At 43.4% G+C, this 16,326-nt stretch overlaps 1 protein-coding gene across 1 annotated transcript in view; it reads right to left on the reverse strand.

The window, feature by feature from the left end:
* The window catches only part of BTBD16 (BTB domain containing 16), a 28,808-nt gene extending 13,687 nt beyond the window's left edge, over positions 1-15,121 (reverse strand). The window contains exons 1-10 of the mRNA XM_053388997.1: positions 14,854-15,121; positions 14,035-14,098; positions 11,786-11,945; positions 9,049-9,166; positions 8,056-8,132; positions 7,809-7,952; positions 7,349-7,474; positions 6,618-6,732; positions 5,296-5,365; positions 3,979-4,109 (exon numbers count right to left, since the gene is read on the reverse strand). Coding sequence (XP_053244972.1) covers positions 3,979-4,109; positions 5,296-5,365; positions 6,618-6,732; positions 7,349-7,474; positions 7,809-7,952; positions 8,056-8,132; positions 9,049-9,166; positions 11,786-11,945; positions 14,035-14,098; positions 14,854-14,972 — 1,124 coding nt within the window. The 5' untranslated portion in view covers positions 14,973-15,121. The remainder of the gene's footprint in view (positions 1-3,978; positions 4,110-5,295; positions 5,366-6,617; positions 6,733-7,348; positions 7,475-7,808; positions 7,953-8,055; positions 8,133-9,048; positions 9,167-11,785; positions 11,946-14,034; positions 14,099-14,853) is intronic.
* Between the last annotated feature and the right edge of the window lie 1,205 nt (positions 15,122-16,326).

The raw sequence follows: 16,326 nt of genomic DNA on the forward strand, positions 1-16,326 counted from the left end.
TGTCACTGTCACTGCAGAGGCACTGTTTTTTCTCAGGCCTTTGGGGTTTCCTGTACTTCTGCTATTGGTTTATTCCTGTTTCATGCAATGATGCACCTGCTTTCTTGGGTGTTCCTGTGTTCCTGACCTTGTATTTTAGGCCAGTGTTGCCTTTACCTCTCCAGTGGCCTACCTGATGTTCAGCCTATTCAGTTTGGACCTCTGACTTGCAAACTACTTGGTTTTTGAGCTAACATAGTAAAAACCCATCTTCCTGTCTTCATCCCTCTACAGATTAGGGGCTAGAAGATGTTCAGCAGAATCTTACTTAACTAGACAGAAGCTTTTGAGAAAGTCACATGGCAGCGAGGAAACTTAAGGACAGCTCTTAAAAACTTTTGTGGGAGGAAGCTAATTGCTTTCCGAGAAGGGCAAAGTTAATGAACTGCTCAGATAAGACAAGAGTCTATTTAAAGACAAGAAGCATGGAAAATGTGTCTAGCTTTCAGCAACAATTTGGAAATAAAAGCAGGCAGTCTTTAAAAGTCATTGGGAAAGGGATCTTTACAAAAAGCAGACATTCTGTCCAAACACTATAAATAAATCTGCAAAACAAGGAGCTTATAGCTGCCCCTGGGAGCCACCAAGTGTTTTAGCGGAAGCAAGAATCTGAAATGGATGGTGGTGGGAAAGCAGCAATAATTTATTTCTCACCCCTTCATCAACTCTCAGTTTTGATATAGCACAGCTCTCAGATATCTGATTTTGATTACCTTCAGGAACAAGGAACAGATCTTCTCCAATGCCCAACCACAGACATTTAATGTCCCCATAGCTATGTGATCAAGTGGGAGCTAGGAGAATGGCCTTGACCGTGGGATCTAGTGGGATCTAGGGCTGGAAAGGTCTGTCAGTTCTGATTCTCTCTGTTACTCATTTGTCATCAATGTTCCACATTTTGCAGCAATTTGCCTTAAAAAAAACCCTCTTGAAAATTCATCAGCATCTTAGTGTGAATTTCTCCTAATAAACACATTTTAATACGCAGTTTTGAGTAATGTATACATTTTTTGAAAGCAATCCTCCCTAACAGACTGCATTTTTGTATGTGTTTTCACTTGTATCTTCATTTCCACACACACTTTCCCACTGATATATGCATTTTTGTAATCATTGTTTGCTTGGAGAACTTCATGAAATTTGAATAAGTGCATGTAGGTACCTGTTCACGTATTGTTCTGGAAAGTGCAAATTTTAGAAGACTTTTAGAAGACACCTGAAGGCAGCCCTGTTTAGGGAAGTTTTAAATGTTTGATGCTTTGTCGCAATATTATTATTGTTGTTGTTGTTGTTGTTGTTGTTGTTGTTGTTGTTATGATTATTATATTGGGAGCCACCCAGAGTGGCTGGGGAAACCCAGCCAGATGAGTGGGGTATAAATTTATTATTATTTTTATTATTACATTTGATAGATTTGACTTTAAATGTGTACTGAATTTCTCCTCCATCCCTAGTGGATGTACATCTATACTGCGGGCAAAAGGTCCCAGGACCCCAGAATCTCCAGGTTGTGCTGGGAGAAGCTCCCTCTTTGAAACCCTTGGGAGTTGCTGCCAATCATTGTAGACAATACTGCGCTGGATGGACCAATGGTTTGACTTAGTATGAAGCAGCTACATTCTTACTGAGTTCCTTTATTGCTGTGATAGCCTTCCCTGTAGAACAGCACAGGAACTGGCATCTGTGCTCACTGCAACTGAATTGTCATGATGATCAAGCGTTCTTTGCTGACCCTACATCTTATTTTTTTGGGGGGCGGGTGTATTTGCTAATATGCACTGTTTGACTCCTATCTAGCTCCAGACCTCCATCACTAGAATAAAACAAGGGCAGGCACAGTGTTGCCACATCTGAAACATTGTCAAATGTAGTTGACAAATGCACATCCTTCATTTCAGAAGCTCAGTGGTAGATCACCTGCTTTGCATGCAAAAAGCCCCATCGCCACATCTGACAAAATCTCTGGGCCTTAATAATTATGTGATTAGCAATCACATTGTGTGCTTAAAAAAAACCAACAACAGAAGGTGAAGAGGGACAATTGTTCTCAGGAATGCAACATGCGAAGACAAAATATTTAAGCCTCCCCCACTATCGGTGAAAATTGTGCCTCCTTCACTGCATCAATGAGCATTAGGGGGGAAACCTTGCACTGGGCAGCCACTGCCAGCCAGGACTAGACAGTGGACAGAGGTGAGCCAAAGATCTAAAGCAGATTCAAATGATACCTGAAATAATTCTGCAAATCAGAGGAAACCTGCTGAATCCACGTGAGAAAACGTTAACGCACTAGCAAAGCTAGGTCACACACAGAAAATCTAATTCACATGGCAGGCTCTTACTCCCAATGTGACATGTCACAGACATAAATTCCCAGTGTGACATGTCATAGCCGTAAAAACAATCTGTTTTGCTCAAGTTAAGTAAGACTTTCCCCGGAATTAGGTTGCTGCTTCATAACACATCCGGTAGGACAGTGGTTTTCATAAGAGAGCAATTACAGTGGCCATAAAACAGAGAACTTCTGGTCAAGTCAATATAAGGTTTCATTTTAAAAACAACTTGTGGAGTGGCAGAATCCAAAGAAAACCAACCGTCATGTCTGCTAAATCCTTTGCTCACAAGAGTCAATAGCCTTCATCTGATGGGCATGTTCCCTCTGTACTAAAAGTTCCTTCTCCAAACAAAGGTTGCACCTGATCATTCCTGCTTACCAAAATGAATGAGGAAATAGCACCCACCAAATCTGTGATTTTGAAAAGCAAACAGTCGTTCACAGCACATAGCTTAGCACCTGGGCCTCTCCAATTTATTGCTTGGGTGGATTAGGCAAATGACTGTTTATAGACCTCTTAAGAAATGACTGGATGGTGGACAGTCAAAAACATTAACCAATTCTATCTATCAGCAGCTATTTATGTGGATGGGAGGTTTAACCCTTTCCTCCCCTTTCTGTGGAGATGACTGAGAGTAAACTGGAGGCCCAGCCAGTGCCAGCACCACTGTCCAAAGACAAGAGAGACACCAACACCAACATGAACAAACCTCGCAGACCCAGCCCACTCAAATGAGTGCCTGTTTACTTGCCTAGTCGCAAGATGCCAACCACTTGTTGCACTATGAGTTGCGCCTGCCCTACTCTTCAAAAGGAAGGTGCAGGGAGCCCGTCACATGTTGGATCAATGTCTTAGCTTGCACTTAGCCACATGCTTATACCTCTTATGTACCTGCTGCACCTTGTAACCTGTGCCTTGCCTATGTCCCAACCTGTTTTATCCATTAAAGCTATTGGATGGGAGTTCCAGAACTGGGAGTTCAAATTCCTCATCCAGAGCCAGCACACAGAGAGGCTTATCCACAGTGGCACTTAGCCTATCAAATGACCTATCCAGGGAGGTTCAGTTTTATAAATGGGCTGCTATATTTTTGCTACTGAATGGGGACCTTTTGATTTCTCCTGGATTTTTTTTTTGGGGGGGGAGGGAGTTTTATGTTGCTTTATCTGCTGTTTTATAACTCTTGTTGTAATGTGTGCATATTATTATATTATTTTAATGTGAAAGCCACATAGATTTTTTTTAATCTGAAAGGGAGGAGGGATATAAATATATGAATAGTATTACATAAAGCCCCAAAACACTAATGCCTATGATGTGTATAGTATTTGGCAGAAGGCAGTCCTGCAGAATATATATTGGCAGGTCCATATCTATCCCCCATATATACTGATGTGCTATGAAAGCATTGTATCCATTTGCCCTCCTCAGAACTCCTGCTCTCCATTTTCATCAATGAAAAGAACCCAATTGACTTGTGATCCCACTTCCTGTAGCTTCCTAGACAGCAGAACCCTTCAAAGACCTGTTTATTAAGCCTCCGTCCAGATTTGCCTCCTCAAAGCATCCTTTTATAGAACAAAGTATTGCACGTCCCTCTGACCTTGAAGATCTGATCACTTTCTGCAGTAGTTCCAGGGGCAGCTGCCGCAGGTGAATCTGAGAGCCAAGCTGTGCAACAAGGTTCACCTCTATCCATCGCTCACATTCGGTGATCAAGGTGGGCTGCTGATACTGATTTCAAGGGAGGGGAGAAAAGTGTCAAAGGAATTCTGAACTCTGGGACCATCTTGTGGTGGAAACTGGAAATGGAGACATCGTATGCAGATTGACACTAAAAGTACTAAAAGTATTGGATTTTAAGTGCACACCTAATATGTCTAGTGCGAATACGATTAATTCACATATTGTACAGATTTGCTGCTGTCAGGAGCAATGTCATTTGCTGGGAATCTCAAGTGCTTCCCTAGGGATCTGGATGACCACTGTGAGAAGAACAGATTGCTGGATTGGGTGAGCTTTGGCCTGATCCAGCAGTCTCATGCTAAATTCTTATTTTCCTGCTGAGTCTGCACTCAATGGCAAACCCGGTTGTGTTCCTCTGTCACTGTTCTGCAGAAGATTATCATCTTCTGTCTTGGAGACAGGCCATATTTCTTTAAGAACTTCCTTCCTGCGCCGCTAATGGGGTGTTCAGACACCCACAGCCCACGCACCTGGGAGGGAGGAGAGAGAGATTGTGTCCCCAGTGGCTACACAGTCAGTGTAAACATGTAGCCTCCCTTTACATGAACACTGGACATGGGGCTCTCAGTGTGCTTGGTAAGAGGTTGAAGCGAATGGGTGTGGCAGATAGTGTCCTATCAAACCTCCATTCATGTGTTCAATGCATGCATAGAAGCAAGTTGCCTGGACACCGCCCTGCCCCCAGAGGCAATCAGAGGGTGATGGAGTGAGATCAAGAAAACAGAAGCCCAGTTGCTACAGAGAAACGCCAAGCATGCACAGAGGGCTCTAGAAAATGTCAGAGGTGCAAATTCTTATCTCATTATACATGACAAAGCCATTTTTCACCTTCTCACCCCTTGCTTTTTCCTGTAAGACCTATTGCAGTCGTTAAGAGTCGCCAACAGGCTCATCACAGCTATCTGCCAATCACCCATTCCCACCACCCTTCTGAGTAATACCCCTCCCCACCTTCTCACTATATAGAAGGATCTGGCAACTTCTGTTTCAGTGTATCTGAAGAAGTGTGCATGCACACGAAAGCTCATACCAAGAACTAACTTAGTTGGTCTTTAAGGTGCTACTGGAAGGGGAAAAAAATTTTGTTTTGAGAGGTGCAAATGTTAGCAACAAGTAGGTCCATGAACATTCACCAGGCTCAGCTAAATGCAAATCCATCAGGTTTACAGCTCACCTTGCAGCCTGCAGAATAATAGCTGCAGACACTGGCTGGGCAAATGCTTCTTCTCATAACCTGCACACACCTTGGGAGGCAGGAAGAGAGAAAAGGCTATTAATGAGAGTTGTGAGCATAAGGGGAGAAGAAATCGAGAAAAAGAAGCAGGAGAGCAATTCACCAGTCTCTTGGGCAAAGCTTCAGTAATATCATTGCTACTACACCTGGGTTCTGCCCCCCAACCCAACCCAACCCAGTTCAAATAGCAGCATCTTTTCCAACAGTAGTGCAGTAGGAAAGGACCATCTTAAAATAAATATTTATATGGCCAATCACCAAACAATTTAATTATTTATATGGCAATGCCCTTGATGAAGAGCAATGTTTGTCCCCAAAAGGCCAAAATGGATGTGACCTATATTTAAAACAATCTGAGGGTTGGTACCAATATGACTTGCAAATAAATAAAAACACAAAAAAATGAAACAAAATTAAAAATCATTCTGTGAAATTCATTATATGATCTTGTAATTCCTAGGCAACACTCCTTACTTCCAGCTACTCTGCTAAGCATTTTGGAAATTTGTTTGCCTGTCTGCTATGTGTTTGGGTATTGTAAGAAAATTCTATGCTCAAATTATGTGGATATGTCTATATGGGTATGAAAAAGAAATATGACTGTGTCCTAAAAATATGTTGATTTCATCAGCTACTGAGATAAAATGGTCTTCGCCAAGACTTGCATGTCAAGCTCAGTCAGATCTCTTTTTTTTAAAAGGCAGTTTTAAAAATATAGGAGAGTCTTCCAGTAAAAAAACAACCCAGATGATTCATTCCACATCTCTTGGCAGGCTAAGGGCGTCAACTTGTGCTTTTGCCGGGTGACAGGAGGACATTTTTCTACCATTCTCTCACTCTAATAATGCCTAATTTAGGATGGTCATGCCAAGAGACACAGAAAATTCTGCCAAGAAGAAATGCTATAACGTTGGCTTTGAACTTGGGCTACAGAGAGGTGCAAAACACTGTTACATCACCCGAGTCACTAATAATGGCCAGAGATCCTGCTCGACTGATTTATTTGTGCGATGTAACTAGTGCCACAATGCTCTGCAGAGCAGCAAATGTCTATGCAAACAGTTGGTAGGCAGACCTACAGCTGAGCTGCGCAAATGTTTCTTTGTACATGACTTCCAGATGCACAACACCAGATGCTTGACAAAAACCGACATTTCACAGAACCAAGTCATAAGGCAGGGAGGCCAGTGTTTTGTACTGTTATACAATCCAGTCCCCACATCTAAAGCCAATGACAGGATGGTGCGCCAATGTCTACTTACTTCTGGAACAGGCTAGGGAACTGTAATACCTCTGCAGTAGCCAGGACTCCCAGAACATCTTCTTCATTCACTTCGAGTTCAGAGTTGTATAAATTCTTGAGTGCAACAGCAAAGGCTTCATTCACATCAACAGGAGATGCAAATAAAGACACCAGTAAATTCACCAAGCCTTAAAAGTGCAGGGCAATGGTTCCCTCTTGTCCCCTGACCTGAATTCCCATACAGTGAAATGGCAATACTGTGCTATGGACTTAGCATTACCTGTGGGCCTGCCCCCTCTCCCTATAACAGGCAAGCTGTTCAATGTATATAACTGTAAACAGCAGTGTAATACCAAACAAGTTTAGGTATTGGCAGAAGTGGCCAGCCATTTCTCATGAGCCCTCTGTCCTTTCCCCTCTGTTGGACCACAGAGCTGTGACCTTCCCCACCCCCTAAAGTAGCCTGCTACTTTCCAGCATAGTGGAGGATGTTGTTCTGTCACCAATCTTCAAGCTTTCAGTAGAGCCAATGTGGGAAGGAGCAGGGCGCCATCTTGTCCTCCTTCTCAGTCAGCAAAAGGCATCTGGAGCCACTCCTGGCAGGGCAGGTGCCCTAATGAGACTCCTCACCTATTTCCTCAGCCCCTCACGTAGCCTTTCGGGGCAAAATCTTAACACCTACTGAAAATGGCCAACTTATATTGTTTTTATCAGTAGCTAGTGTCCGTATCGAAAGTAAAAACGGATTACCAAATCGAGTGACGTCTGGATCATTAACCTCCAATGCAATTGTGACTCTAGGCATCGTTTTCTTCTGTTTGAGGAGTTCTTTGCTTTTGCGACTATTCAAGAGACGCTGCTTATAACATCTGGTTTCTGCCAAAAGCATGAGAAATGAAGGAAGACTAGTATGGGATTTATGTCATGAAAGGCACAATAAGCATAATTATGTTCTTTCCACCTCAGTTTTTCTAACAAAAAAAGGGAGGGAGAGTGCTGCTGAGTGGTAGTTTTCAGTTTTAAATTTTTGTAGTCATGGTCTTTTTATCGTTTGTTGTTTTTGATTGGAAGCCACTTTGGACAGGCATTCGCCCAGAAAAGTGGCCTAAAAATATTTTAAACAAACACACACACACAAAATGTGACTTATATGTCTGGCTCGATCGATCGAATGGCTGAATAAACACATCTCTGGAATGGCTTCCAGTACCTTTCTCGACTTGGGGCTTGCTTTCTGTTATTTGTAAGTCACATTTCTGAACAGCCGCAGCAAGAAGCTGTGAGAGGACCTGAGATTTGAAGAAGTACATGCGATGAAGTTCCCATTGGAAACCCAAGCACTCCAGGGTTACATCTGAGGGTGGGGAGAGAGAGACAGATTGGTGAAACTGGAGCTGCTTCTGTGGAGATGACAGGCCACTTCCAGCAGCCTGTGGGGCTCAAGCAGTGCTACCCACCTGCCTCCATGCCTTCTGTGATCTTTTGCGTGTAAGAAAACAGGCTCTCATTTGGAGTTCTGTGCTGGGATGAAACCCTCAATGGAGAAAGAGAAACAAGAAGCTAAGATATAAGTCACTTAGAATTGTTCCGTTTTCATGCATATCAAATGGTTGCATATGTGGTTACAAAATGCTAGCTAATCAACATGTTTCAGTGAATTTGAAAGGAATAATGTTTTCTTTCCCCTGAAAAAGACTGTAAGACCAATGTGGTACGCCTTCCAGCTCCCACTTTCCCTGACCATTGGCCATGCTGGCTGGGGCTGATGGGAATTGTAGTCCACAACATCTGAAGGGCACCACTTGGGCTACCGCTGCTGTAAGTTGAAATGTACTGGATGAGGTAGCAGAGGGAGGCACTACAAACATAGCCCCCTGGCAGTTGAGTCACTGCCACTTTCTTGTGGGGAGAAGAGGGAGATAATTAAGAAGTTGGCAGATCAGCAGAGCCAAATCAGTGCTCCCACCAGTACACCCTCAATAAGACTTTATTGGCTCTTGCTGGTGCTGTTGTATCGGGGGGGGGGTGGGACAGGACATTTATTTATTTAGTAGCTTTATATTCTGCTTTTAAACTTGAGTCCTCAAAGCAGCCAACGACATTGATGAAACACAACAGCTACACCAAGACTCGTACGCTCACAAAACAAAACAAAACAAAACAACCAGTCCCACAGAAGGCAGATGACCCTGACTAGTGGGAGAGGGAAAAGTTGAATGGAGCAGCCCCTGGTGCTGCCTGTGTTGGTCTTCCTCTCTTTCCTCTTCCTTCCCACAGGGCAGATGGTGTCTGTTGGGCCTGTGGAGGGGTGGGGAAGTTCCAGAACACATGCATGCATGCACACCATTTCTTTGTTTACAGCGGAGATGCAGGTGGTTGACAGAATGGGGAAATTCCACTTTGAAGGCCGTTTACCAAGTTGCAATATGTCAGTGGCATTTGGCAGTTACCTGGGTCTATGCTTGTGCTTTGGAGTGCTTGGCAAATGCTTCAAATCATACGCATTCTGAAAGTCTCCATTTTCCTTCCGGTCCTCTTGTTCTGCACTCACAGACATGGGAGTGTCAGCTGGAGGATTAAAGAAACAAAACAAAACAAAAATGCTATGTATTTTTGCCCATGGAAAGCAAGTATCAAATGGTTCATATTATAGCACCAGGTGGAGACCTTCCTTCCTATTGCCCAGGCATTCTAGTGTTTTCACACCAAAGATTATTTGTGTTTCTTCTAGTTTTGTCTTCTGTTGTTTGGGTTTTGGCTTTTATCATAGTTATTTGCTGGTTTAAAACTGTGTCTATATGTTGTGCGTGTGTATTTTAATTCACACTTTTGTATACCATCCTGAAATAGTTTGACAAAATATGGTTAACACATATTTAAATAAACAGGGTGGAGTCCAGTTCAGTACAAATTGAATGATGAGACTTCTTATTCTACTCCCCCTGCAGAACTCCCAAAAATCTGCTTTGCAGAATTGGGAGACCCTTGGGAACAGGGTGTAGGCCTGGGGTTGGGCGAAGAAGAAAAATGGGAAGTCCTGTTGCACAAGTGGATTTCTGCAGGTAAGCAAGTATCATAGGATGTCACCCATTAATACTAAAATTTCACGTATAGAAAAGGAAAGGTAAAGCAACTGCTTGATATGCTTGGAGTTTAGGAATTTATTGTAGGATTGTTTAGTTGGAAGGGCCTAACTGCCTGCCTGGGCCGCCTGCCTGCTCTTCTGTCATCCAGGTGCAGCTCACGTGTCCGTCGAGCTCCTTACAATTTTATTATAAAGTAAGATATATAGTATTTCTATATTTGACATTTCCATCTTTAGAGATCCTAGAGCAATCTAACATGTAAGTGCACATCAGAGGAAGGGAATCTCTTTCAGCTCAAGGGCTGCACTCCCACACCAGGAACTTTCCAAAGGCCACATGCCACTCGGGGGCAGGACCAGATACAAAAAGTGGTTGCAAGTTGAGGTGGAGCAACAGCTATGACTTACTTTTGTGCAGTAAGCTACATTCCACACACAAAAAGGTCAGTGATGTCTAGATACACCCACCCATCCACCTCTTCATCCAGGCAAGCAAGAGGCATTATCGTAGTTCACGAGTACATTATAGCCACGCAAAAGCGCTTAGGGATGAAGCTGGTATTTGGTGAGATGTGATCCTGAATGGATAGGCAATGCTTTATAAAAGGGGTGGGGAATCTTTTTGGTTCCAGGGGCTTTTTATTAGTATTGGTCAAGCCAAATCGGACAGGTGGGCAGGGGCAGTGACTTGCTAATCACATGGTGTCATTATCAGATGTCAAGGAAATAAACAACTATGTAACTTTTAGAAGACAGCTGAAGGCAGCCCTGTTTAGGAAAGTTTTTAATGTTTGATGTTTTATTGTGTTCTTAATATTCTGTTGGGAGCCACCCAGAGTGGCTAGGGAAACCCAGCCAGTTGGGCGGGGTATAAATAATGAATTATTATTACAGTGGTACCTCTGGTTACGTACTTAATTCGTTCCAGAGGTCCGTTCTTAACCTGAAACTGTTCTTAACCTGAAGCACCACTTTAGCTAATGGGGCCTCCCGCTGCTACCGCACTGCTGCCACACAATTTCTGTTCTCATCCTGAAGCAAAGTTCTTAACATGAGGTGCTATTTCTGGGTTAGCGGAGTCTGTAACCTGAAGCGTATGTAACCTGAAGCGTATGTAACCCAAGGCACCACTGTATTATTATTATTATTATTATTTGGAGGGACAATGCATTTTGAATGTGAATAAAGGTTTGGTGTGTACTCAGCCTTTGAGTCTTTCCTGGGTAGTTTCTTCAACATGACCTGTCTATCGCAGTAGGTGGAACCTTCCCTCTAATCCCAGTCCTTGGTATTTGTTCTGGACCAGGAACTGTGTCCTGAGTAGATGAGACTCCCAGGGCCTCCCTGCCTGCTCCACATTTCACACAAATTAGGGTGATGACAGAGAGGCTTCCAAGGAATGCAACTGCAGGGATGGGATGTTCTAGTGAGAGCTGCAATAGCATGCAAAGAATTATGGAGAATGCCATCCACGTCAGAGACAGGCAGCAAAGAAGGCTTCAGACTCCAGAGAATGTCATAGCAGCAGTAGTGGAATTTCATATTTCTGCAAATTACAGAGGATTTGGGCCCAATCCAAAATGGACCTGTGAATAAGATGTCAAAATCTGAACCTCACCCAAATACATATAATTTATGTGTACACACATACATATAGAATATGTGTCTGTCTGGGTATGCCAATGCATAATTTTTTTCAGAAACAGTAGACTTCAATGTATATCAATTAAGAAAGAAAGATAGAGAGATGATTAACAGAATAATAAAACGTGCTTCTCCTTACACTTGTATACTTAAAGATACAGGGCTTGTTCAGTCAAGTTCTTACAGATGCATAATCGCTCTCTAGTGGAAGAGTTTGGAAGTGCTAATTCCAATCAGACCGCTCAAGAGATTAATGCTACAGATTTGTAGAATAGTTTTAAGACAATCATGGTTCTAGAAACTGACACACTGTGGAATTACCTTTACTTTTCTATGGCAGCAGTGCCCTATTTTCACCCATACCAAGAAGTTCAAAAGCTTTCACAGTCATCCAGCAGAAGCAGAAAGAGAGGGTTTCCAATCAAACAGTTAGTCAATGTTCTCAGTTATGACCATACCTGATATCATTCTCATCAAGGTCTCATTGAGACCAACCCGGGTGGCCTTATTCGCTTGTGAAATTCCCAGGAGGTCACAACTTGGGCTGGATGGAAATTGCCAGCGATTGGTGAGCCCGGCTTGCTTGCGGAAAGAACGATTTTTCAAAGGACCTGCAACCTTAAATAAAGACATGAATGTCTGTGGTGTAGTGGTTACAGTGTTAGACTAGAACCTAGGAGACCAGGGTTCAAATCCCCACTTATTCCTGAAGCTCAGCCGGTGGGTGACCTTGAGCCAGTCGCTGCCTCTCAGCCTAACCTGCCTCACAGAGTTGTTGTGGGGATTAAATGAGGAAAGGGAAAACTATGAATGCCATCTTGAGCTCCTTGGAGAAAGGGTGGGATCCAAATGAAGTAATAATATCCCCATGCCTCATAAAAGGTATAATGTGAATAAGTAACTCAATGTTGTGAGTGTGTATGTTGCCCTTGTGTCCTGTTGGTCTGTAAGGCTATAGTGATGCTATAAGGCTATACATTCCTTTCTCCCTAGACGAACTGTCAAGAAAATACAGTGGTACCTCTGGTTACGAACTAAATTCATTCAGAGGTCTCTTATTAACCTGAAACTGTTCTTAACCTGAAGTTAACCACTTTAGCTAATGGGGCCTCCCGCCGCCACCGTGCCGCCACTGTGCGATTTCTGTTCTCATCCCGAGGTAAAGTTATTAACCCGAGGTACTACTTCCGGGTTAGTGGAGTCTGTAACCCAAAGTGTTTGTAACCCGAGGTATTTGTAACCCAAGGTACCACTGTAATCACCTTCATTTGGGCTTGAAGGAGTAGATACATTAGAGGAATAGGAAGAATGAGACGAAATACTACTAGTATCCAGGCTGAGAGCCCACACAGCTGAAAGAGATATCAATTCAAGCTGCTGCCTATACTTCAGTAAGTGATCATGTTAAAAAGTACAACTTTCACCTAAATTTTACGCCAAAATATTGCCCAAAGCAATTTGAGACTTCTCCCTCAGAGTGGAAGAGTTTTGAAGGGAGCTAAAAGAGTTTCAATGGGACTTGTACAATTTCCCAGGTGATATCAACAAGCACACCTCTGCTTTGTAGAATTAATATTATATTGGTCTCTTTCTTTCTTTTAAAATCTGAGAAGGCCCCCAAACTGAGAAGGCCCCCAAATAACTCATCCACCCACCATTGAGCTGGTAAAGTTCTACATGGATTTTTTTGATGAAAATTTGGGGTAGGGACAAGAAGTATCACAAACCTGTTTTCAGTCCATCTTTTTATCTGCTGCAGCATAATTTATTGTCCTTGTGGTGTTGCCATTTCAATGTCTCCCCCCCACCAAAAAAACAAAATAACTTACCATGCAATGCACTCCTCAAACTGCCAGATTTTGATCAGTCAGTCAGCTGAAATGGCTATCAATTGGGGGTTTTCTCCGGAAATTTTAACGTGGTATCTCCTCAAAGGTTAGCACTGTATCTCCCATATGCAGTCTGTGTTTACGTCAGCCCACCAATGGAATGACTTTTATGTGAAGTTGCAGAATGTTAAGAAACATTCTCATTTCTAAAGGTGAAAGGTCATGTATAAAATATGATTACCCCACACAACAGTCAGTGCGAGAGGAACTGAAAGACCAATTTGACCAGGTCAAACTTCACAGAGGACTTCAGATCAGCAGAGGCTGTAAGCAGCTGGGTGGAAGGAAAGATGAGAAGCACAGTCACACAGTCACAAGTGGGAAGGAGGCTGTGGATTAAGAAACAGGAACCTGAAGGAAGCAGTGGAGGAGGCCAAAGGCATGTCAGGAAAATCTCAAATGAACATAGGGGAGGAAGAGATGCTATGCTACTGGTGGGAATGGAACCGGGGGCAGAGAACATTGTGGGATTCTCTGCCTTAAATATCATAATAACTTGGCTGGCTCTGCGCTGTGACTTGGAAGAAGGATGTGGCACCATTTGGCACTCTGCCTCATGCAGCAAAATGTCTTGGGCCAGCCCGGCAAAGAACCTGGGAGGTGATGATGAGCCCGAAGTATTGTCTGTAGTATGCTCTAGCAAGACTACGATTTATCTGTGTTGTTTCATTAGAGTTGTAAGCCAAAGCCCATAGATTTTACAATACACAGACCTGTAAAGTAAGTTAAACCAGTAGCTTAGATTGGCTAGCCAGCAGCTTTGTTCTGCTCTCAAAGTCTTAGTCATCCAAAGCTATCATAAACACCCACACACCTACCTTAGCTATCTCCTCATTTGGCGAGAGTCCTCCCAGGGACACATAGGGAGCTGAGAGCAGGTAACTGGAGGTGAAAAAGACAGCATCAATTTTGTGTGCATTCAGGAAGAGCACAAAGACAAAACTAAAATGTTCCTAATGTCACATTGTCCCTTTTTCAAGGAGTCTGATTCTTTTCTTTCATGTGTATATAGAAAAAAAGTAAGTCACTATTTCCCTTCCTTTTCTTTTCCCGACTTGCCCTTTATCTTAGTTTTTGGTAGGGGTAACTCCTGGTGGACTGGCCAAACTTCCTTTGGCTTTTATGGCAATGGTGGCATTGTTTTCTGTAGGCATGAATTGTAGGTGTTTGTATGAGAATGTTAATGTTTTATATGAATTTTTATTGGTGTAATCTTTTTTTATTTTTTAAATGACAGTTGGAGACCATGGTAACTAGTGACTAATAAATCTAGTAAAATAAAATAATCGTAATCTGAGTAAACAGCAGTAGCCAATGACATGCGGTCGCCCCACTTCCTTTTAGAACACAGCCCATGCCTTCTAGAATGCATCACACGTTCTGGAATCTAGAAGCAAAAGAGGTCTCTTTAGCTCTTTCCCTTCACCATTCAGTAATACCACTCATTATAAATACGCAGTGCTTTTCTTCTAGAAAAAATAGGTGCCAGTACTCACCATGATGTTTTTACGGTAAACGCCACACTTTTAACCAGTGCTTTTCTTCTAGAAAAGAAGGTGCCAGTACCACGTACCTTTGAGGACCCCCAGAAAAAAAGCACTTCAGATACATCTCTCAAAACCTTAGCCACTACTTACAGGTGTTCTTTATTATCTAAAGCAGGTGTTTCAGGAACAAAAGAAGTTAGCTGAAGCAATTCCAGGGAATGTCGGGTTTTCCCATTGAGACGCTTGTAGCGAGTCATTTTTGTGGCCATGTTCAGGAATGCTGCTCTGGATTCCTGTCAAGACTCAGTGAGAGATGATTAGGGGCTGCTGAAAGAAGGCTTATAAATTCCTTCCCATATCCCTTCCACCTTTCTCCCAGAAAAAGCATGACTTCAGGCCCTCAAAAGCAGCAACAAGTGGCGATGTCTGCATACATACAGAACACTGTTATGTCATCTCATTACAACTGTGGCATCACAATACGGCCCTAGGATATCTTCATTTCTGGATCAAAACTAGGGGAAAGTGTCTGCAAAGAAATACCTTTCAGAGGGAAGTATGTTGTCATGAACTGGCTGGGGAGGAGGAAGACGATCCCAGCAAAAGGTGTAGCTGAGACTGGGACACACTGCGGCAAGCTGGAGATTGGGGAAGGAGGAGTTGATGTAGGAAGCACTCATGGGATGATGGAGGGGGTGGGGGTCAGTGCACAGGAACCAGAACAAGAGGACCCATCACCAGAGCCAGAGGGGCCCCTGTCTCCATGAACACGGTGGGCTCTGAGGTGTAGGGAGCAGCGGGCAGGGCACTCCAGGAAGCTGAGGCAGGCAAGGTGTGTGATTCCTCAGCTGGAGTAGGCTCAGAACAGGTGAGGATCACAGGTCTCATGAAGCCCAGATGCTGCAATCAGCATGCAAAGTACAAAAGGGCAGCAGAGCTGACGTGCTGGGTCTACTCAACTGTCCATGTTGATGGAACTCAGCTTGGATGCACCAGGATATCTGCAGGACTTTGGGCATGTAGATTGACCTTGAACTGGGGACTTGATATAGTGACCTGCTGCCAGGTTGACCAGGGGTTCAGGACAGTGTGGCATCTCCCAACTTAAATTCTAGACCCAGTAAGCATGTGCATCCAAGCAGCCAACCAAGCCTCTTTAGATGTCTGCCCCAGGGACTACAGTCTCATAGTCCTACTTGCCAGAGTACCTGTTTCAGAGCATGGGGCACTTCTTACAGAGAGAATTAAGTCCCTTCTAGCTCTGACCTTTGTTGGAACAAGTTCACCACATTGGAGTACCAGCTCTAGTCAAATCGGCTTCTGTTCCCAGCAACCTATTACATTGACCAATGACTGCTATCTGAGTGGCCCAAGACAGCCGATTTTCACATGAATTTTGCCTTGTACTGTGGAGGCTCACCTGAGGCAACAGAAGATCACCTTCCTCTGGAAGGTTCCTTCCTTTTGCACTGGAAAGAGCACCTTCTAAGAATCTGAGGTTGGGTGGTGGAGGTTGGGATCTTTCTTAGCCAAACAACTCTGATACTCTTCCGTCAGAGATTTAGCAAGCATCCTAAAATTTCCAGGCATCTCTTAGGCTGACAGGCCTCCCCAGTTTATTAA

This window comes from Podarcis raffonei, chromosome 5 (assembly GCF_027172205.1).
Source record: "Podarcis raffonei isolate rPodRaf1 chromosome 5, rPodRaf1.pri, whole genome shotgun sequence".
NCBI lineage: Eukaryota > Metazoa > Chordata > Lepidosauria > Squamata > Lacertidae > Podarcis > Podarcis raffonei.